The 24857-nt window shown below is 36.0% G+C and overlaps 1 protein-coding gene across 1 annotated transcript in view; it reads left to right on the forward strand.

Moving 5' to 3' along the window:
• The first annotated feature begins 14309 nt into the window (after window positions 1-14309).
• The window catches only part of Me1 (malic enzyme 1), a 149766-nt gene continuing 139218 nt past the window's right edge, over window positions 14310-24857 (forward strand). The window contains exon 1 of the mRNA XM_026410476.2: window positions 14310-14578. Within this exon, the coding sequence (XP_026266261.1) occupies window positions 14501-14578 (78 nt within the window). The 5' untranslated portion in view covers window positions 14310-14500. The remainder of the gene's footprint in view (window positions 14579-24857) is intronic.

Genomic DNA, 24857 nt, shown 5'->3' on the forward strand with positions numbered 1-24857 from the left:
TGTCACAAAGTTAGTCCCTAGAGACATGGTTTGTTGTTTTACTTCTATATTATAAAATAATCTTTTTATAATATTTTTGTATGAAAGTCCAAATGTAATGACTCAAACCCCTGAAGTAAACATTTTTGATTAATGAGACAGTCTGGTATACACTGATACCTTAAAAAAACTTAAGTACTCAATTTTTAAAAAAAACATGATTCTGAATATATTCAGGGTATAAAATAATAAGTAGCTATATTGTTTCATTTTCAAGTGATTTGTGGCAGCTAATCCTATAAGCCCTAATCCTGTAGTAGGTAGACTAATTCTTTCTAAGAACTATCCCTGGGACATTGCCAGTATCTGCTTCTGTTTTCATTGTTTGACTCAGTTTTCTGAGTTTATTATATAAGTTTTACTTAGACGATCACCCTGGAACATGAGATCAGTGTATAATTTTCTCACTTTGTTAAGAATTTTCCAATTTATAATTTTAAAATTTTCTTCTTGTATTTTACTTATAGACTAGAAGCACTATTGCATTTGAAACAAGTATTTTTCTGAGTCCACTTTCCATACCATCCAACTAGGATTAAGAGATAATGTCCCAGCAATTGTGTAAGTTCACATTCTTGGGTTTCAAGCAACACTTTTAGGGAATTTTTTCTTTCTTATTTGTTATTTCCAAAATAGAATCTGTTCCTATCATGTATGGGCTGCTTCTCTCATGGAATAGCAGAGCCTTAGAGTTGGAGCTAGTCCAACATCCCACTCAATTCCAGAATCCATTATTTAGCACAATTGCACTCTCGTGGATGATCATCTAATCTTGGTTTAAAATCCACCAGTGATGGGAAAATTCATTTTCATAAAACCCCTGCTCCATTTATGGTATGGTATAGTAGAAATCCCACTGGCTTTGGAAACAGAGAAGACGACTTACAATTCCAATTCTGGCAACATAAGTGAGAGCAGTTTTTTACTTTCTCTGAGTCTTGTCTTATCTGGCATATGTGTTCAAAAAATAGATGATGAAAAACTGCATGAAGATAAAACTAGTTAATGTAAAACATTCTCAATGTTTAGTAGTCCCCTCTGTCCCTACAGATAGAAAATTCTTTTTCTGGTAAGCCTAAATCTGACTCCCTATACATTATTTCATTCAATAACTATTTATAAGAGGACTATTCAAGGAACTGTATGTAACTGGGAACAATATGGAAGGGAACTTACTCTCAGGGAGATTATATTCTACTAAGAAGAAACAATCCATTAGACAGTAAATGAATGAAGTTTATGGTAAAAAAAAATTGAATAAATAATGATACATGTTGTATAGAAAATTAAAGCAGGGTTATGGACTGGTGTCAGGATGGTGGCTTTAGGTATGATGTTGCTGAGGCTGTCAGGTAATTTGAAATCCAAAAGACAGACCTACCTCTTGGTCCTAGTTATGATTTCTGAAGCAGTCCACAAAAAATACCAAATTGGTTAAGTTAGTTAATAAGTCTTTAGTTTTTTTCTTTTTCAAGCTGAATATCACCATACCTCCAACTTTTTTCTTTCTTTTTTGGGGAGTGGCGGGTAACTGGGGATTGAATCAAAGGTTGCATTGCTGTTGAGCTGTATCCCTAGATTTTTTTTATTCTTTTAAATTTTGAGATAGAGTTTCTATAAGTTGCTGAGGCTGGCCTTGAACTTGCAGTCTTCCTGACTTAGCTTCCCAAGTCACTGGGTTAACATGTGTGCCACCACTCCTGGCTCCAACTATTTCTTATATAACATGATTTCAACAAAAAATTTCAATTGGGAAGACTCCTATTTGATCAATGCTGTCTTTAAAGTTGTTCTTTGATTGAAAACAAAACTCCAGATGTAGTTCCAATATCGTGGCATACAATTGTAGCATCCTTTCTTTTTGTTTACTAATGGTACCTAAGCTCAGGTTATCTTTTTTGGTAGCCCAATTGGAGAACATAGCCTAATACTGACCAAGCTGTCATCAATTAAAAGTATCCAGTCTTTTCCACAGGAACTCCTATTTGGATATTTGCAGTTTTATTTCCAAATGAGAACCTTTTATTTGCATTTGTTACCATTTTTCTTGTAATTTCAATCAGCCTGTGGAGAGATTTTTAAAATTTAATTCTTCACTATACTCCGCTATTCATCAATCTCCATGTCATTCATAATTTTAATAACAAGTTGTTTGGATTATGAAATGGGCATTTTAGCAAATACAAAAATATTTCAGAGCCTTAGTAAATTATTCAAGAAATAGGCCTGGGGGTATAGTTTAGTGGTAATTCTCTTCCTAGTATGCTGGAGGCCTCAGGTTTAATTTTCAATACTGCTAGAAACAAATAACAACTACAGCTTCAAAAATGCCTGCAATTCCAATGACCTGAGGGGCCGAAGTGGGAGGATTGTAAGTTCAAGGCCAAGCTGGGTAACTTAACAAAACTCCACTTCAAAATAAAATTAAAAAGGACTGGGGATGTAGCTCAGTGATAAAGTGCTTGCTTAGCATGCCCAAGTCACTGGGTTCAATCCTCAGCATCAGAAAAAGTAAATAAATACATAAATAAATCCTAGTCTATCTGGGGAATAGTATCATGCTAATACTTGTGTTAATATATTATGTATCAATACAATGAATTTAGACCTTTGATCCCATGTCCTCACATTTATTATATTCTCAAAAAGTTAGATTATTAGAATTTCTATTTGTACTTCTAAATTAAAATTTTTTTCAATAACTCATTGAAATAATGATTAACTACTTGAGTTAGTCAAACATAAAAATAAAATGTTCTTTTCTGTGTAGTGTATACTTAAAAAACTAAGGTGTTTGGAATGAAAACTTTGAATCTTGGCATAAAACGAATACTCAGAAGACCAAGAATGCATTTCTGAATGTGGGAAAGCATTTGCCTTTGAGAGAAATTTAGAACAAAAACAACAAAAATTTTGCTGGGTGTGAGCACAGAATTAGTCCTTATTCAGAGGAAAAAAGTAACATGATATAATTATCTTGATACAATATACACATAAAACATACTGACCTTGAGAAGTTCAATTCAATTTTTATTTTTATCTGTCCTTAAACTGTATCTGTTTTCTAAAACTTGCCAAGAAAAAAGGCAAATGTAGTGGTCATCACCTTCACAAGAGTTTTTTTTTTCTTTCCATTTCCCAACTCCCTGTTGCTGACCTCAAGGCAAGAGTTGAGCTAGACTATGGTAGGTAGAGCTCCTGCGTAGGTTTAGGTCAGAAAAGAGGGAGAATGAATTTTGGTTGTTAAAACACTGACTGGTTTTCCTTTGAGAGAATGGGTATAATCTTGGTTAAGACATTTCTTAGATTGGAATAGATTTCATGTTAATGACATTCACTGGTTTTTATTGAGACATGAAAGATGTCAAACAGTGTGCATCTTACTGCTGAAGGTGGAAAGTTAGAGAATGTTCTGGGCCAGCCACAATTTTTTGTAGTCAACCTAAATCTACAAATGTAGGTCAATGAACATTAATTGAATTCCTAGTATGCTCTAAGCACTAGAGATTAAAAGACTAATGAAAAATAGATCTTGCTTTTAAAGAACTTACAATCAAGTAGGAAAGAGATACAACCTGGAAGACAATTCAATAAAGATATGCTCATTGTATTGTGTCCTCAGAGAGGGGGAATCCTTAACTCAGTACAGGAAGATTTCTAAAGGAAGTTGTACCCTCCAAACCTAGCCAATAAAAATTTCAGAGCAGTGTGCTTATCTCTGCCCCTCCCCAGCATTGAGCACTATTATGGGTTTAATCCATATTAGATACTTAATAAATATTTACTGGATTGAAAAGAGTGTACTTTGCTCATGCTAAAAGGTTTTATGCAATATCAGAAGAGGTGATTTAAGGTAAACTGTATATTTCCATTAAAGCTTCAAAGATTTCAAGTATATCCTGCTTATTTTTTTCCACAACACTCATCACAATTGGTATTATACACATTACTATGTTTATTTTTTGCCACTTCCCTTGCCCAGGAATGTGAGCTCCTTGAGGATGGGATTTATATTTCCATTGCCTACAACTGTGGTTGGCATCTAGTAGAAACTCAACAAATATTTGTTGAATGAACGTGGAGCTCAACACTAATTAAATTGATGAAATGAGCCATTTAAAGGCAAATTCAATACATTTTGCCTTATTTGTTGTTATTATTTTGATACATGAAGCAAATTCATGAAGTAAATTAATGAAACTCTATATGAAAATGCAATGCCTAAATTCTTGCCACCTAGGGCAATGTTCTTGCTTTTTTTGAGAACTTCATGAAAGCTATTAACTCTCCATATAGAAAAAAACACCTATACATGAAGTTTTGGCATCAAATATACAAAAATATCTAGTTGAGAACACTTGACCTAGACGAGAAGGGGGAACATTTGAGAAAAATTGAGCAGGGCTTTTTTGGTGAGTTTTTATTAATATTTTTTTGAAAAAAATGTTAATGTCCATCTTTGAGTGCCCTTTGTCTTATTTATAAAATGAGAACTACTGAATGATACATATACCAAAGAAACTGTCTTTTATCTAGCTTAATACTGAAACATGTTAAAAAAATTTTTGTTTGATTTTTTTTTCCTCCTGATTTTCCTTAATTTTATTTAGAAAAAAAAATTCAGGAGTTCTCAAATAATTAACAAATAAAAACTAGGCAATTATTTAAGCTTTATATAATAAATCATTTCCAAAAATATTTTAAATTTCAGAATATAAAAACAGACCATGTTTTATTAAAATAAAATCCACTAACTTTGTAAATGTTAGTGACCTGCAAAAGCTCTGGTATGATAAAGAATTCTACATACAAGTGGAGTGGGCAGCTACCTAGGCACCCAAAGATCCCTGCCTCCTGCTATTCACAGTTGTGTACTATCTCCTCTCCTTGACTGTGGACTAAATATAGTGACTCATGTCTAACTAACAGAATATGGCAAAAGTGATGGGATATCACTTCTGAAATTAGGTTATAAAAGACCTTAACTTGCATTTTGCTTGTTTCTCTCTGTTTTTATCTATTGTTCTTGCTCTTCTTGCTTGACTGCTTTTCTTAGTGAAGCAAGTTGCCATGTTGGCTCTGTCCTATGGAGGACCACATGGTGAGGCAAGTGAATCCTGACAATATCCATAAGGGAGAGCTTGGAATCTGACCCTCTCTTACCAAGTCTTGAGATGAAGGCAGCCCTTGTTATGACCTTGAATTCTGAATTAAGAGAGTCTCTGAGCCAGGGTATCCAGAAAAGATGCCTCTGGATTCCTTACCCACAAAAACTGAAAGAAAAATATTGTTATTAGGCCAATAGTTCAGAGGTAGTACATATGAGGTTCTGGGTCCAATTCCTGATACCACCAAATTATCTATCAATCAATAAACAAATTATTCAAAAAAGTACAAAAAAAGGAAAAAAGTCATTACTTTAGGTCACTGAGATATGTGTTCACTTTTACACATTAGTGGATAACTAATACATCAAGACCCTATTTTACCTACTGCCAGGAAAACTGACATTTTAGTGGTTACTACAATAGCCTTCAAGGTACATGTCAGTTAAACAGTAGTATTTCTTTGTCAGAGTAGCATATTTCCAGCAAAACCACACTCACCAAGATTTAGTTGCCTCAATTTGAAAAAATTATCTGATCTTTTGGTTCTCTAACAATGCTTTTTTTCTGCCTAAGGTTTTCTTTGTAGCATTCTACTCTATTTCATTTTAATAGGTTGCATGGGGAGAAGTATTAGCAATTTCTTATTAAAACTGACAGTTGATTTCATTAAATGAATTAAATGAGGAAAAAGGTGATAACTGGGAAAAATCCTTACAATTATGATAAAATAATTTTATATTTAGATTCACAACAATAATTATTGGTTTTGAAATAACTAGCATGTAGAATATTTGTGTGTGTGTGTGTGTGTGTGTGTGTGTGTTTAGTAGACTTTATGAATAAAGGAATGGTAAGGAATGAAGACAGAGTGCATGGAGATTCTTTAATGTCTTTTTGTAGAGTTCTGGCTCACCTCATAAAACTTAATTCTTGCCTTGCCCTTGTTTTGCACCACACTAAGGTCACAGTGGGGATATAATGATCTTAGGTCTCTCCACAGCTCAATTTAACTATAAGATAGAGCAACTTCCATAGTGAAAGGAGAAGGAAATGCACTGGGGAGCCTGCTTTTCTGTACCACTAGCCACAGATGACAAATCACCTATGGGGTAGGATGATGGGGGTGGGGTGAACCCAGGGCAAGTGTTAGCTGTCTACTTGAATTTGTTTGCATATGGTTCCAGCAAGGGATGCTTGTCTCCAAACCCAAATATAAACAGCTTGAAAGTAAATAATTGCATATAGAGAATCCAATATCAATATAAGCTCCAGTCCACTTTGGAAGTCTTGAATAACTAAATAGATTTCTGTGAAAAACTAATACCCAAAGCCTACTTACTTTCAAATTCCCAGAGAAACTTAATAACTTTCTTACCAAATCTATATGTCTTTTTCCCATTTCTGCCCAGAGATTTCCGAAATTCCCTTCAGAAATTGAACCATGTCTTTCAGAGAACAGTTTAGTCCTGCTGCTTTCATTATGACAAAATTTATTTTAAGACTCCAAAATTCTACTCTGGCCTACGTGCCTTCTCTCAGGTCTCTTCATCTGTCATGAATGAATCTCTTGTATAACTCTCCTAAGTACAGCGTTTCATGCACATATTCTCCCTCGCCCATACACCAGAAGGTCTGGAGCTCTGCCATTATGTTAGGAGCTTCTGCTTAGAACTGGATTTAAAATGCCAAGTTTCTGGTGACACTGCAGATTGATAGTTGGAGTTTAATACTGGTTTACTTATATTTCTGGCAGGTCAGTAGATGCTAATCACTAGTTATTGCTCATGCACTTTGAACTAACAAAGCCCATGTGTTCTGAGTTAACTTCCAAAACAAAGAATATTCTACCTTTTAAGATTATTCAGATTAAATAAAACAACTTGATAAGGCTAATTTTTTACTTTATGCAGTTTTGATTTATTATTTTATAATATCTATTTGAAATAAGAAGGCAAATTTCAATTTTAAAGCAACAATTAGTTACTTATTCCAAGGAGAAATCTATATAAGTTTTTTAAACCATTATTTTTTTGTGTCTAAAAACTACACTTGAAAATAAATCATCTTTAATGTGCATTTTCTCTAATGTATTTTCAAAATAGGTAGATACTTTGAAGTAAAAAGCCACAGAATGTATTATTTAAAGATTACTGTTAGCATCATGTCGTAATTAAAAATCATTTGTTAATTAAATTATATGATAATCTGTTATTTAGGTGAGTGGGTGCTTAAATGAGAAATTTGATCTATATTGTCATGAAAAGGGTTAAAATTTATGCAAAGTATTTTTAACTTTAGATCATTTTTTGTTTATTTAATCTGGTTATTTCCAAGTAAGAAGAGCAGGGTGGATCTGCACAGGTGTTTGGCAGAGTAAGGTATTATGAAACTTATCCTCCCCATCTCAGAGTCGCAGTATGTGGTTGGCTTTCATGCCCACTGGCAAACAGTCAGAGGTTTTAAAGTATCCATACTGCAGGAGTCTATTGAACTATAATGCTGAATCATGATCTCAAATTATTTTCGGAACAAAAGAGAAAAAATTGTAATCTCTTAAATTTTATAGAATTTATTTATTTGTTAGTTTACTTACTTACTTACTTATTTATTTTGGGAAAGGGCTCTTACTATGTTGCTCAGGCTGGTCTTGAACTCCTTGTTTTAAGTGATCCTTGTGACTTAGTCTCCTGAGTAGAGCTGCTACCACAGGTGCGTACCACCATGCACAGCATTAGAGTACTGTTTTGATTATATCCTTTCCCTGAGTATGTTCCAAAATTTTAAAAGTGTTCTGTTCTTGAATATAAAAGTAGAATATATTCTTTATACAAACTTTACACATTAAGGATCTACACAATAAACCACACTATGAACAGTCTTGGAGCATATTATTTTCCGAATAAAAGTTTGCTACTCGTTAATTATTCAGGGTCTAGTCATATTTTTAATACAATATTCTTTTTTTTTTGTACTGGATATTGAACCCAGGGTCACTTAACCACTAAGACACGTCCCCAGCCCTTTTTTATGAATTTTATTTAGAGATGGGGTTTTGCTAAGTTGCTTAGGGCCTTGCTAAGTTACTGAGGCTGGCTTGGAACTCATGGTCCTCTTGCCTCAGCCTGCTGAGCAGCTGGGATTACAGGAATGAGCCACCATGCCCCAACTACATAGTTCCAACAGGTTCAAATGTCTTTTGTTTCAAATATGTAATTCTTTCACTGTTTCTCACTAGCATTCTGTGCAACTAGTCTGCTTTAGTAATCTCCTAGTTAAGATACATTGCAGAATGGTGTATTATGCATAATTCAATCTTTTGGTGGAACACTAACATATTTTTCTAGGAATGTGCTGATTTCAAATTATTAAAGGAAATTATTAAGTCACATTGAAAACAAAAGGTACTTTGAAATCTCTTTATAGTAAGAATTGCCATCAGTTCTAACAGCTGACACATTAAAGATGTAATAAGGTTTTAAGCCTGATCTAAACTGAATTATACATGCTCTCTCTCCTTTTTTTTTTTTTTTGTACCAGGGATTGAACCTAGGGGTGCTTTATCGCTGAGCTATATCCCCAGCCCTTTTAATTTTTTATGTAGAGACAGGGTCTCACTTAGTTGCTTAGGGCCTTGATAAATTGCTGAGGCTGGTTTTGAACTTGTGATCTTCCTGTATCAGTATCCCTAGATGCTGGGATTATAGGCATACACCACCTTGCCCAGCTGACACATATTCTATTTATTTATTTATTTTTAAAATACATGACAATAGTGGAATGCATTACACTCCTCATTACACATATACAGCACAATTTTTCATAACTCTGTATATATGTTCATGCCAAATTATGCCATTATACATGTACTCTTTTTTTGCATTACAATTCTTAATACACATATATACCACAATTTTTCAAATCTCTGTTTATATATAAGGTATGTTGATATTCTTTACAATATTTTTCTGGAGTAATTCCTTTTAGACTTGTTTACTCATGCACATTTTATATTTGTGTCAGTAATCTGTCTATGTCAAGTGTGCCACCCACCACATACTTCAGATAAGTTAGTGATATAAAAGTGATGGGAGCAAGCAGTTAAATAGATCTCTTCACATTTCTGTTTTAAGACTGTGTATTCCAAATGGCTGCAACAGATTCTCCATAACTCAAGCTCTTCTCTCAGTGGGACTCTGATACTCCTTTCACTGAGACAGGCTTTTGTGACAATTTAGATCAAGTTAGTATGGGAAAAGGGACTTCCAAGGCTAGGTCATCTAAAGGAACAAGTACTTTCTACCCCATTCCCTGGATTATTTTGCTCTGGAAGCCTGCAGGTGCCATGTAAAGAGTTTGTCCTGAGGTTGGCATGCTAGGAGGAAACTGCACTAGCACATAATGAAAGACTATACATGGAGAATCCTTAGAGTATATGAAAAGAGATAGAAACCAGAGAGTGAAACACACATGCACTGAGGGAGAGTGAAAGAGTGAGATAGGGCAGGATATGTGGTGACTGGACAACTCCAGCTACTCTAGCCAGTTACCCCTTTTTTTCAATCCCAGACACTATTTATTTATTTATTTAGAAAGTATCTGGCTAGTTCCCCAAGCTGGCCTGAATTCCTGGACTCAGTTCCTGAGTAGCTGGGCATTACAGGTAGGTGTGTGCCAACAACTCTTTAACAGCAACTACATGAGAAAACCTGGGCCAGAACTAAGTAGACAGAGGCACTTAAGTTGAAAGTGACAAAACTGGAATAGGAGTCTAGGAAGTCTGATTCTAGAGTCTGTATTTTAAACTATTATTTTTAATGTGTCTTTGACACATATATCAATTATTACTTGTCTAAACAAGTGTTTTCCCTTTCAATGTTGACAGAATATTTCTAGGAATATCCCCATTGGGGGACAAAGGTTTAAATGTGTAAATAAAGCATTATTGATACTATCCTGTGGTTTTACCTGAAAAAAAAAATACACCTGTCTTTCAGAGATATTTTTAATTAGATTCAAAGCATGCCAATAATTATGAAAAATACAATTTAAAAACATTATAAATATTTAGAAATTAGTTTCCATGTTGCTGATGGCTGAAGTGCACACTGATTTCTTTCCCAGTTCAGATTTTGTAATTATCTACTTCTTTACTTGTCTATTGGCTGTTTTTTTCCATAGACCTATGACTGTGGTTTACCATATGGTAAGTGTTCAATAAGCTTTTGAATAAATTAAGTGATAAATAACTATGTGAGAGAATGGCAGATGGCTTCATAAGATGAACTACATCTTGTATTTCACACTTTTTTTTTTTTTTTCTGGTGCTAGGATAGAACTTAGGGTTTGGTTGCTAGACAAGAGTTCTATCACTGAGCTATAGCTCCAGACTTGTGGAATTATATCTTTTTTTTTTTTTTTTCAATTTTCCACAAAATTTTCACTGACCTGAGGAACTAGGTCTTGAAGGAAAAGAATAACATCTTCTGAGTGCTTACTATCTGATAGGCACTGTTCTAAGTGCTTTTTGTATATTGAGTCATGTAAGATATAGTTATATATTATTTATTGTCTCAATAGGATAGAATTTCTAGATGTCAAGGAACATCTATTATTCTTGTTATTTTAGGGCCTAGATCAGGGGTTGGCATATCATAGGTAATCAGTAAATATTTACTGAATAAATACACAAATATCACCTGATTTGACTCCCCTACCAACTTTAAAATGCAGGTACTATTATTATCCCCATTTTTCAAACAGGAAGCTGAGGCCCAAAGAGAATAAGATTCCCAAAGTCACAGAGCTAGTCAGCCTGATTCCAGACTTCATACTTGTTATGAATTCAACTATCCTCCAGAAGGTTGTGTTGAAGTCCTAATTCCTGCTACCTGTAGATTTGACACAAATATAATACTCTTACAGTGTTTACCCAGAGTGAAAAAGAAGTAATTCCAAAAAAGAAACTGAAAAATACTCAAATAATGGCAGCAGTGTTAGAAATTTGTGCAAAATTCTTCAATCAATTTGGCCTATTTTAAAGTATAATACTTATTTGGACATCTGCTCCAGAAGTTTTGTTTAAAATGTAGTCTTGCTTATTTATAGTTTTAATGTATGTATCATGTTGTCAAATGGGACTTTGTGAAAAAAAATACATATTTTTTTTGTAGTGGAGATTGAACCAGGGGTACTTTACAACTCAGCTACACCTCTCGGCACATTTTATTTTGAGACGGATCTCACTAAGTTGCTTGCCCTTTCCCATCCTTCCACCCTGCCTCTCCATCTCCTTATTCTACATTACTGATCTTCCCTTTATCTTTATGATATCCTATTCTTCCCTCCCCCTTTCCTTTATTTTACTGTAGCTTCTGCATATGAGAGAAAACATTTGACCTTTGAGTTTCTGAGTTTGGCTTATTTCACTTAGCATGATATTTTCAATTTCCATCCATTTACCAGCAAATATCATAATTTCATTCTTATTTATGGCTTAGTACTCCATTGTGTATATATACTACAATTTTTAATTGATTTATCTATTGATGAGCACCTGAGTTAATACCATAATTTAGCTATTGTGAATTGTGCTGCTATAAACATTGAGGTGGCTATATTGCTGTAGTTTGCCAATGAAAAATCTGTTTTTTGATAAATTTTCAACTGTGCAACAAAAAACAATAGGTTCTAGTTCTGTATTTTGTGAAGTATACCCATTCTTTTTTCCCACAGTGCTAGGTATTAAATTTAGGGCAACAGGCATGATCACTAAGCACTTTACCACAGAGATACATCTCCAGCATGGATACCCACTTATCTATCTATCTGTTTGTTTATTTTTGTGGTACTAAGAATTGAAACTAGGGCCTCCATCATGGTAGACAACTGTTCTGCCACTAAGCTATACTCCAGCCCTTTTAAAATTTCATTTTCAGACAGGGTCTCACTAAATTGCCCAAGTTGGCCTGGCCTTGAACTTGCAGTCCTCCTACCTCAGCCTCCTTAGTAGCTGAGATTACAAGTGTTTGTCATCTTCAGGTTCCAGTTTTTTTTTTTTTTTTTTTTATACTGGAGATTGAATCCAGAGGCACTCTACCACTGAACTACATACTCAACCCTTTCTACTATTTTGATACAGAGTTTTGCTAAGTTGCTTAGGGCCTTGCTAGATTGTTGAAGCTGACCTTGGACTTGCAATCCTCCTGCCTTAGCCTCCCCAGTTGCTACGATTACAGGGATTTGCCAACATGACCAGCTCTAGCACTTATTCTTAATATTACCAGTTATGTGCAAAATAACTGCACAATCAGTTTCTTACAAGGCAAATGAAAGAAAAAGAGTATTTTTCTGGGTACAACTTGTTTCCTATGTATTTTTGGCGACAAAACCTAATCTCACAAAAGATTGAAAAATTTGGTATTCTAGTTAATATTTATGTGAGAAAACAGGTTCTTCCCAGTATTTGAAACACATATGCATATACAAAATGGCTCCTTTAGCTTACCACTCAAGATGACTGGAGATCTGTTAAGAAGAAAAGTAAACATACAGGTGAAAAATGTGAACTTTATCTGTACTAGCAGGTTTTTGTAATCTCTTTGTAATACTGGCCTGGAGAAAAGGACCATATATTCTTTGTTGATTACCATATAAATCAGCTGTAGATATTAAAACCCAGAAACAGAAGACAGGTGATATATCTAAATTTATTTAATAAGAACTTCATTATAATAAGGTTCTGTTGTACTAACATTTTTGTTTCTCCTTAAACATCTTGAGTCTGGCTTCCAGGCCTACTGTTAATCTGTTTTCGTCTCACACAAAGCACTTTTAATTGCAGTGTGCCTCAGTTAATTATGAGAGTGAGTTTGTAAAGCATACCTTCTTGTCAGATGATACAGGGTTAATTATTTATGGATTATAGAATTCACAATAAAAGGTGTCATTTAAATGGAGGGAATGTTTTTAAAGAACTTTGTGATGCCCATAAAATGTTCTCTATGAAAACAAGTGATTCTAGAAGGTTCAAAAACTAAGCCAAGAAAGCTTTTTAATGTTAGTATAGCCAAAATCCAATTATTGTACAAATTTTTCTTATAAGGTAAAGAAACATAATTGAGAACAAAAAAGGACACTGGGATTGGAAGTGTGTCTAGTTTATGGAAATACAAAACCAACAAATAATCCCCGAAACTATCTTTTGTAATATCAGTAGGTAGAGATGAAAGGTGCAGAAGCTAATCATCCTATCCACTGAAAAGAAAATCAGGGCATCAGAAAGCTTTAGTGTTTGCTGTTATTATACAGTGTTGTTGTTGGTGATGGTCAGACAAACTCTCCTTTTATGCTGACTTGGACCTGACTACTCTTCCAGTCTTTGAACCTTCAAGTATAAATATCAATAATACAGTAACAAGATTTTAGCGCTGGAAGATCATATATCCTGATGTCCTTGTTTTATCAAAGACACTGAAGCACTGAAAGATCCAGTTCCCTATGGTTATTCAGAGAGCAGTGGTTCTTGAACATCCTGGCTTCTAGAACTTGCAGGGAAATTATGCACAAGACAAATGACTATTCATTGGACCTTTGCACCCTAACACTTTTCCTGTCTTTTAAAAGCAAATAAAATTCCCATTGGATACTTTACAGAAACTGACACGGTGTCGGCTCATGCTCTCCTGTTCTCCCTTTCTCCCAGTTCCACGCAGGTTAGGCTTTTTAGGTCAAGGTTGATTCCCTCCTGCCTCAGGCCCCTGGGCATGGCTGGTATCCAGGATGGTTCTGCAGAGCGAGCTTCCCAAAGACTAGAGAGGAACACAAAGGCAGACTCTCAGGTCAGGTCTTGGTTAGTAGTCCTGTGCCCCTCCCATCTTCCAATGTGGATGGGGTTTGGCGGGCTGCCCCACCGGGGTCGCAGGGGAGCCCTGGAGAGGGGGGGAGGGGATCAGGACTGGGGACGTCCCACAGACGCGGGCCACAGGGTGGCTGGGAGCCCCTGGTGAGAGTCCTTGGGGTTTGCCCGGCCCGTGGCTACCTGCCCCCAAGTCCCTGCGGCACCGCCAGCGCCCAGCTCTTCCTCCTTCTTCTCCTCCTCCTCCTCGCACGTCCGCTGGGCTGATCTCCTGCCATGACTCAGCGCTTCTCGCAGGCCGCCCGGCCGGGCACACGGCTTCGCGCGGGCTCCTCCCGCCGCGTCCACCCCCTCTCGCCACCCACGCCCGCCCCCGGCCGCGAGGCCTTTCCCCGCGCGGCCGCCACCGTAGCCGCCGCATTCCGCGCCGGCGCCTCAGCAGCACTCGCCGCCTGCACCGCGCTCCGGCCAGACCCCACTGCCCAGCCTCGCGCCAGCCATGGAGCCCACGGCCCCCCGCCGCCGCCACACCCACCAGCGCGGCTACCTGCTGACGCGAAACCCCCACCTCAACAAGGTAAGCCTGCAGCGCCCGGTCCTTGGGTGGTCCCGCAGCAGGGCCTCGCCCTCCGAAGGCTCCTCGGGAAGACGCCGGTGGACCGCGGGGCGGTGGGCCTGGGTGCCGGCTCCGCGGACGGGAACGCCCCGCCAGGTCGAGCCGCAGGGTGTGGTGGCTGGGCGGTCCTCCGCATCCCGTCCTGGGAACCGGGGAAAACGTGTAACTTGCAACTTTCTGGCTGTTCTTCTTAAGCCCTATCCCAACCTATGGAGGTGCGAGTTGGGTGTTACCAAGAAGGTGGCAGGCGGACTGCCAGGTCAGCCACGGTGTGCCCCCCACCTCTACGGGTTCCACTCAGTGTGGCAATCCTTGGAGGCTACTGCGGATCCAGGCTGGTCTGGCCTGGATCGAAATGAGATCTGAGTGCCTTGGATCACATTAAGCATCTAGATTCCAAGGCCTCTCCGTTTCTGGAGTGACATGGTTCTGAGTCTGGGAATGCCTGATGGGTGGCTTCTGCTTTGGAACCTTGGCAGGGCATGGCTTGATAGAAAAGCCCTTCCTAGCAGGGGGCTTGGTTGAAGCCATTCCTTTTTAAAAATTTTCTTTCTTTTAAAATTTCTTCTTCTTCTTTATTTTATTTTATTTTATTTTCCAAATCAAGCCTTTTGGGAGTTTATTTATTTATTTATTTTTAAATAAGACTTTGTCATGCTCTATTCAGAGGCTTCAAATCCTGTTAACATTTCCTTTTTCTTCACTGGTAATGTAGTATAAACACCTAAGATAACTCTTAAATGAAAGTAACTCAGAATTGATCATTTCCATACTCAGCAGTCACATTGTTATTTGATAGCCAGGTTTGTCTGGATTTTTCCTTTTGTATTTGTATGTGTGTAGTTCTGACATTTCCTATTTATTCGGTACATTGAAAATACCATGGGTCAGCACCGGAGGTCTGTGTAATTATTTTGGTTGTCTCTTTGTAGAATACCCTTCTTCCTTAAGAATTGGACCTCAGCTTTAACCCCCAGTCATGTTGCTGGCAATTTGTTGATCACTACTATGTCTTAAAGACTTGTGATTTATTTAATAAATTATAGTGAGTTTTTTTAAATTTTTGTGGTGTCAGGCAATTTTTTCAAATCTATGATTGTTTAGTATTTATGTTCATATAGTATGACATTTAAAATGATTTCTGTTTATTTTTTTCTTCAAAACAAACTTTCCAGTTTGATTCTTTTTCCTTTTTTTATTATTCTGCAGGTTGGGGCCTATTTTCAGTAGAACAAAGGTAAAATTTGATGTGACAAAACAATTTATGCCTTTCATGTGTTACCTACCTGCCTGTTGAAATTTATGACCAAATTATGGGTTGACACTTAACAAGACCACATTAAGTAACATAACCTGTTTTATTTTCTTGAAGTCCTGGATGAGAGTGTCTGTTAAGACTAGGTGAAATAAGCAATCCCAAGCAAGAGTAATTATGCCTTTACTATGTTTTTGTTAGGAATTTATGATATTAAAACCATTTGACTCCTGTTTTCCTGTAATAGTACTTACTTCAGAATTGTATTATCACAAAGAACTCCCACAAAAGGTAAAAAGGTGCAGCATTAATATATTAAGAACACATTTTGGGGGAGAGAAAGGGGAAATACTGGGGAATGACATTGCTAAATTATATTGTTATATTGTGTGCATATATGAATATGTAACGACATATCCCACCATTATGTACAACAATAATGCATGAATAAAAAAATGGGAAAAAATAAAAATATGAAGAGAGGAAGTCGTAGTGTACAAAAACAATAAAATCAGTAAATCAAGTTTTCCAAAAGATTATATGGTTTATAACAGTCATATAAATGTCAGAAATAAACATTGTTTTGAGGATTACAAGTAAAATGCTTTCATCAGTATCTGGCAGACAGTTGGCTCTTATCATTTCAAAGAAATATATTAATAATCTAAAAAAAGGACACATTTTTAAAATTTATAGTGGAAGTTTTGCTATCTGTGTTATGTCAAGTTGGACTCAAAATCTAGTTCACCAGCTTTGGGGCAATTAATATAACAAGATTTATACCTTTCATTCAGTCCCAAGACATTGATGTGGTGCCTTATGGAAGTAATGGTATTTCCTTACATGTACCATTGAAACCAGAGAAATGGCACCTTCTTGATTTTTCCATACACTCAAGACGCCTTCAAGTTTGTTTGTAGTCCAGAAACTATTTTTTTTCCCCTTTTTTTTGGTGCTGACTTTTTTCAAAGAGACACTATCCCTGAGCATTGTAACTTTCCTCTAACAGTCCAGCCTGGTACTTAGATATGGAAAGGCTTCTTCAACCAAATCAACACAGATCTTCATCACTGTACATTGGTAACAGTGATTTTTCTGGTTTTATTTCCATTATCATGGTCTGCCCATATAGGTATGGAAGAATTATGAACATTAGTTAGCATTTTTTTCACATTTTCCTTCTGTTATCCAAGTATTCCTAATATGTTATTATGTCCTATTATGTTGAATGTAAAGTCAGTCTATCAATTTGTTTTACTGTCTTCTCCAAATTAATCTCATTAATTTCCCAACATAGCCTTCTATTTAAAATATATTTGCTGATTCTCTCAATTCTTTCCTTTTTATGTGTAATTCCTATAATTAAAAAGTCATTAGTTAATTGATAATGATTTCTTTTAAGAAACCTTTCCTAATTATTTTAGTCCTATTGTCATGTAACACTTTTGTACTAAATAATTTTGTATTTACTGAATTCTTATTTTTTTCTAGTTCATTTATTTTGATTGTCACAGAGCAGGGATTATAATATTTAGTAGAATATTATGTTCAGTGGACATTAAATAAATACTTAAGAAATGAATGAGCCATGCTTTTATTTCTTTTTGTCTTTAAACACTACTTAGCTTTTAAAGCAGGTGGCTTTTTAAGTTTGCATATTATCCTAAGATAAATATCCTTGTTAATATAATTTTTTAATCCAATCTGCTAGTTTGTGTCTTTTGATTGGTGAGTTTAGGCCATTAACATTCAGGGTTATTATGGAGACATGATTTGTATTCACAGCCATTTTTGTTTATTTTTGGAACTTGACTTGGTTTCTCCTCTGAGTAGTTTTTCCTTTTAGTGTAATACCTCCCTCTGCTGATTTTCATCTTTGTTTTTCATTTCCTCTTCATGGAATATTTTACCGAGGATGTTCTGTAGTGCAGGTTTTCGAGTTGTAAATTCTTTTGTTTATCATGGAAGGTTTTTATTTCATCATCAAATCTAAAGCTTAATTTTGCTGTTATCAGATTCTTGGTTGGCATCCATGTTTTTTCAGAGCTCGGTATATGTTGTTCCATGATCTCCTGGCTTTGAGTGTCTGGGTTGAAAAACTTGCTGAGATTCGAATTGGTCTATCCCTATATGTGATCTTATTCCTCTCTCTTGTGGCTTTTAAGATTCTATCCTTATTCTGTATGCTAGGCATTTTCATTATAAAGTGTCTTGGTGTAGATCTGTTGTAATTTTGTACATTTGGTATCCTGTAAGTCTCTTGTATTTGGTTTTCCAGTTCATTCTTCATGCTTGGGAAATTTTCTGATATTATCTCATTGAAGAGATTGTGCATTCCTTTGGTTTGAAACTCTGTGCCTTCCTATATCCTAATAACTCTTATATTTGGTCTTTTGATGCTGTCCCATAATTCTTGGATGTCCTGTTCATGGTTTCTTACTATATTCACTGTGTGGTCAACTTTATTTTCCAGATTGTATACTTTGTCTTCATTATCTGACGTTCTTTCTTCCAAGTGATCTAGTCTGTTGGTTACACTTTCTATTGTGTTTTTTATTTGGTTTATTGTTTTCTTCATCTCAGTGATTTCTGACTTTTTTTTTTTTTTAAGAGTCTCTGTCTCTTTCTTGAAGTTATTTTTGGCTACCTGTATTTGTTCTCTTATCTATTTGTTGGAGTGATCAATTTTTGCCTGTATTTGCTCATTCTTTAATTCACAGATCTTAATTATGAACCTTCTGAACTCCTTCTCTGACATTTTATCAACTTTGCTGTCCATGGGTTCTGTTATTGTAATATCCTGGTTTGTTTGGGACACTTTCCTCCCTTGTTTTTTCATGTTGTCTATGTATTTTCCTTTCTTGCAGTGTGGATCTGAGATATTACAGTTTCTACCCTATATTCTTGTAGTACCTGTGCAGATTGTCTGTACCTCACCTTGATGTTGGGCTTCCGGACCCTGCTGGTGTCCCTCAATGTATGCTACTGCAACTAATGGTGGTGGCAGCAATAGCCGAGCTAACTTGAGATAATAGTGGAGGTGTCCCAATATGGACGGAATATCTTACAGAGGTGGGCCTGAAAGGGTGAGCCTTACACTGTCTTTGGGATGCCTGCTCTGAGATGCAGCTGCTTCTAGGCCCTGCCTATTATCAGAAACGTATGGGGCTACTTTGTGGGGAAGGCTATGGCAATGTCTGCAGTGTTCCAAGATGGAAGTGGGTTAGGCTTGGGCTCCCGGGTGCCAGGATATGGGAGGGACTGGTGAACTCAAACCTACCCTGGGCCTGAGTCCTGTGTATGTTGGTGTGGGTGGATCTGGGCCGGGCCTGAGCTCCCATGGTGGTCTTCTGGTCGGAAGAGGTGGTCCTGTGCTGGAGCCTGAGCTCTGTAGGTGTCTGCCAGTGGTGGGATGGACCCGGGTCTGGGTCCCCAATGATAGTGTTTTATCAATGTTAATTTTGGTCAGCATTAACATATAAAAAATGAGCTTCTCAGAAGTGCTTGGGTAGCCATTTACTTCTTGGCATATCAAGACCTAGTTGGGTGTGTTGTGGGGAAGAGAGAATGTATCTGATGATTATTAAGGAAAAGTTCTCTTTTTGTTTAGTGTAAACCATACCATAATTTAGAAATTTTCACCTGCTACCTTTCTCTGGAGTTGCCTCAGCAATATGAGAAACTGATTTATTATTTAACAGGAAATTCCATTTACGTGAAAACCATTATAGTGGAAATGGACAGCCATATGTCTCCATAGCTATTCACTACCTTGCTGCAATTGAAACAACAGAGGTAGTGCAGGATATCACAAAAACAAAGTAATATATGCTATAATAAGTAGAAAGATGAATTTGATTTGAGAACTCCTGAGGCTGGTGATATAGAATACAAGAAATATCGAAGAGAGGTATAGGTTTGAGATTTTTCATTTTTGTGCTTTGACTTTCTACTTTCTTTTTTGTCAAGTGTGGGAAATGGGATTTCATAGAGTGACCATTCCAAAACTTTGTGCCTAGAATAAAGGAACTCAAGTCCAAATTCTTCTAATTAGCAGTTGTGAAGTGTTTGGTATACTAATCTTAGTTGATTTGTTAGTACATAATGGGTTTAAAGTTAATATTTGTTAAATAAAAAGAATGGTAGCAGGTGAAAATTTCTTACATTTTAGCTTAAAATACATAAATATAGTATACTTTAAAATCAAGGATATTTATTTTAAATTAACCTATAGAATGTAAAACATTAATATTTTTCCCGAGGTCCTGGAGATGCAGTATGTCTAAGTTAGCCATCAACTAAATTGTTTTCAGAAACTTGAGGCCATTGAATTTAAATAGAGAAAATAATATACCTTTAAGCTTCTATAGTTTAATCTGGTAATTTGGGAATAAAATAATGAAGATTGAATAATAAAATAATGAAGAAAACATAGGATATAACTAGTAGAACTTATATACTTAATATATAAACCCCATACCTGAAGTCACTAGGATTATTATTTTTTTGTTTAATAATCAAGTAATGCTTTAGTAAACATATCAGCTAACATACTCATATGTTCATGCCAGCGCATTATGGGCATGTGGAGGCTGAAGGAGTCCTAAGACTCTAGTACAATATTAGGGCTAGGCCTCTAAAGCTTACACTATACTAAAATACATTTACTTAAATTGTCCAGTCAGGGGCTCCTAAGATATTTTCACACTTTGTTGATTGTTATGTGGTATACATGTGTCTATATGTATAAAGATATTGATTTGTTCTGAATTATATCACTCCCAAACTCATGTGTTGAAGTAATATCTCCCAGTACTATAAGATTGAATCTTTTAAGGTTTTTAAATAGTTAAATTTAAGTTAAAATGAGGGTAGGCTTTAATTTAATGTGACTAGTGTCCTTAAAAGAAGAGATAAGGACATGTATACAGAGGAAAGACCATGTGAATACTATGGGAGAAGATGATAGTTTATAGGTCAGAAGCTGTCTATGGATCAGGAAAAAAAGCCTCAGAATAAAACCAACCTTGCCAATACGTGATCTTGGACTTGCAACCTCCAGAAATATAGGAAATAAATTTATTTTGTTCAAGCCATCCCACTTTTTTTATGACAACCTTAACAAACTAATATACTTAGGTAGTTAAAGCAAAGCTTCTTAAATTTTTTAAACTCTTTTTAAATACATATGACAGTAGAATTTATTTTGATATACATACATGGAGTATAATTTATTCTAATTAGGATCCCATTCTTGTGGTCGAACATGATGTAGAGTTATACTGGTCTTGTATTCATATATAAACATAGGAAAGTTATATCCAATTCATTCTACTGTCTTTCCTATTCCCATCCCCCTTCCCTTCTTTCCCCTTTGTCTAATTTAATGAACTTCTATTCTTCCCTGACCCCCTCCATGGTGTGTTTTCACTTAGTATGACAGTCTCCAGTTCCATCCATTTACTGGCAAATGCTATAATTTCATTCTTTATGGCTGAGGAATATTCCATTGTGTATATAAACTATATTTTCTTTATGTGTTCATCTGTTGAAGGGTACCTGGGTTGGTTCTATAGCTTATCTATTGTGAATTGAGCTGCTATAAACATTGGTGTGGCTGCTTCACTGTAATATATTGATTTTAAGTCCTTTGGGAATAAACTGAGGAATAGGATAACTAGGTTAAATGGTGGTTCCATTCCAACTTTTCTGAGAAATTTCCATGCCTTCCATAGTGTTTGCACCAATTTGCAGTCCACCAGCAATGTATGAATATACCTTTTCCCCTACATCCTCACCAACATTTATTGTTATTTGTATTCTTGATAATTACCATTCTGACTGGAGTGAGATGGAATCTCAGTGTGGTTTTTAATTTGCATTTCTCTAATTACTATACATGTTGAACATTTTTTCATATATTTGTTAACCATTCATATTTCTTCTGTGAAGTGCCTGTTCAGGTCCTTTGCCCATTTATTGATTGGGTTATTTGTTTTTTTTGGTGTTAAGTTTTTTGAGTTCTTTGTGTATCCTGGAGATAAATGCTCTATGTGAGGTGCAGGTGGCAAAGATTTTCTCCCATTTTGCAGGCTCTCTCTTCATGTTCTTGATTGTTTCCTTTGCTGTGAAGAAGCCTTTTAGTTTGATACTATCCCATTTGTTGATTCTTGATTTTACTACTTCTGCTTTAGGAGTCTTGTTGAGGAAGTCGTTTCCTAAGCTGACATGATGGAAAGTTGTGCCTACATTTTCTCCTAGTAGGTGCAGGGTCTCTGGTCTAATGCCTAGGTCTTTGATCCACATTGAATTTTGTGCAGGGTAAGAGAAAGGGATTTAATTTCATTCTGTTGTATATGGATTTCCAGTTTTCCCAGCAGCATTTGTTGAAGAGGCTCTTCCCACTTTCATTCTTCTCAATTCTGTTCTTGAGCCCACCCAATGACTATTTTATTTATTATATTTTCCAGTTCTAAAACTTCCATTTGGTCATTACAGCTTTTATTTATTGACCACTATTTTCTTTCCATTTCAAAAGCTTTTGTTTGGGAGCATGATTATAATAACTAAAGGTTGTAAATATTTAATAAATAGTCTTATACATTCATTGTATAAAAATAAAAGATGCAAAAGTGTGAAAAGTATGTCTCCAACTTGAGCCCTCGCTAGCTGGGTCATTCATCCCACAGTTGATGCAGTTTCTTTCCCTATGCTTTCTTCAAGAAGCCAAGCTTTTCTGCATCAAGATTTATGTCCCTGATGTTTCCTTCCTTTCTGTCCCCCAGCCTTTTACCTGGTGAACAGCTACTCTCTTAGTGGTCCTTCAGCTCTCATTTTAACATCATAGCTCAGTAACTCTTTCCTTTTGACTCCTAAATTAAGTTAACTCTTAAATTTTTCCCTTTTTCCTATACTTATAACAGTTGTTTTTATAGTTATTTGTAAAAGATCGTGTTCTATTCTCTAGATTGTAAATTTGATGAGACTGTGGACCGTAACTGATATGCCACTATTTCCTTGGAGTAGTGTCTATAAGTATTAATTCAACAGATATTTGTTGAAAAATATTTGGTGAGTGTGACAATTTGTATGTCAGCTTGAGTGAGCCATTTAATTAAATAATATTCTGGGAGTGTTTATGAAGCTGTTCCTGAATGAGATGAACATTTCAATTGAGTAAAGTAGGTTGTTCTACCTAATGTGGGTAGGCCTTGTACAATCACTTCAGGTAAGCCTGAATAAAATACAAGGGCTGAGTAAGAGGGATCTCCTCCTGCCTGTCTTTGAGCTGGGACATGGATTTTTCCTGTCTTGAACTTGAACTGAAATATCAACTCTTCTTGGGTCATGAACTTGCTGGCTTTCAGACTGGAACTATACCATTGGCTCCTCTGTATCTCTAGCTTGCCAACTCGTATCTCAGGACTTCTCAGCTTCCATAATCATGTAAGCCAAGTATAATATTTCTCTTATAATAAATCTCTTTAAATACATATTATTTTTGTTTCTCTGAGAACTCTGACTAATACAGTGAACTTCCCATTCCCCTTTGAAATAGCTGTAAAGGAGAAAAACTGTGGCTCCCAGGCAAGAAAGCCATCTTGTGGTGTTTCTGGTAATCTCATATAGGAGGTATAGATTACTTGTAAATCTGAAGTATAGTTCCTTGCAAAAACTCTTAACATGTTTTGGGTCAGGTCCCTTTGGCAATTTGGTAAAGTCTATAGACTCCTAAAAGCAATAATTACTATTAATATTATTTTATTTTATTTTTTTTGTGCAGTGTTAGGGATTGAACCCAGGAATTGATGCATGCTAGGCAAGTACTCTACCACTGAGCTGTATCATAAGTCCCAAAAGCAGTAGTTTTAAATATACAGAACACACTGCTACAAATGAAACCAATTATATTGAAATATAGATATCAAAATATTTAAAAATAAATGTGTGATATTATACTTGTGTTTTTCTTTATTAAAGACATATAGCAAGACAGTATACTAAAATATTCTAATAAATTAAATATGGGTAGTTTAAAGCAAAATTTTATTTTTTTGATACAAGATCTTACTGTATTACCCAGGCTGGCCTTGGATTCCATGGCTTGCAGGATCCTCCTACCTCTTGGCTAGCTAGGATTACAGGTGCTTGAGCCTGGCTCAAGATTTTATTTTATTATTTTATTTTTTTGTTACTGGGGATTGAACTCAGGGGCATTTGACCACTGAACCATATCTCCAGCCCCATTTTGTATTTTATTTAGATACAGAGTCTTACTGAGTTGCTTAGCATCTTGCTTTTTCTGAGGCTGGCTTTAAACTCATTATTCTCCTGCCTCAGCCTTGCAAGCCACTAGGATTACAGGCATGCACTACTGCACCTGGCTCTGATAAATACTATCAATACAGAAAACTTGTCTCTGTTGCCAATCCAATAATGAAGACAATATTTTTAGAAAAAGGAAAAAGTTTTATTGGTTTGCTAGCAAAGGAAAAATGGGATTCCTGTCCCAAAAGTGTGGTTGTCACTGCCAGGAAGAACTCAGGGCTTTTAAAAGAGGAATACAAGGGCTGGGATACAAATATTACTAGTGGATAATGTCCATTGGGTATCCTTGAGAAAGCCATTGTTGTCAATTCCCAGGTTTGGAGTTTCTTTATTCTTGTGGGCACTGACATTCTTCTGGACAGTGAAGGTCATGATAGCTTAGCTCTGGATGGGAAAAATGTTAAGTCTTGTTTTCCCTGTTAGGGAGAAGTGGGGGAGGAAGAAAAAAAGAAAAGAAAATGTCAGTTTTAAAATAAACCACTTGGAGTTGAGCAGCAAGGTTTATACTCAAAGCATAAAGAGGACATCCATTACACTCTGGACAGTTTTTTTTTTTTTTTTTTACTTAGTTATGTTTGCATACAAACTTCAAAAATAAATGCCAGGAGTTTATTAATTTTCATTTCTTCTTTTCTCAAGAAGATAATGTAGGATTAA

The sequence above is a fragment of the Urocitellus parryii genome, chromosome 8, assembly GCF_045843805.1.
Source record: "Urocitellus parryii isolate mUroPar1 chromosome 8, mUroPar1.hap1, whole genome shotgun sequence".
Lineage (NCBI taxonomy): Eukaryota > Metazoa > Chordata > Mammalia > Rodentia > Sciuridae > Urocitellus > Urocitellus parryii.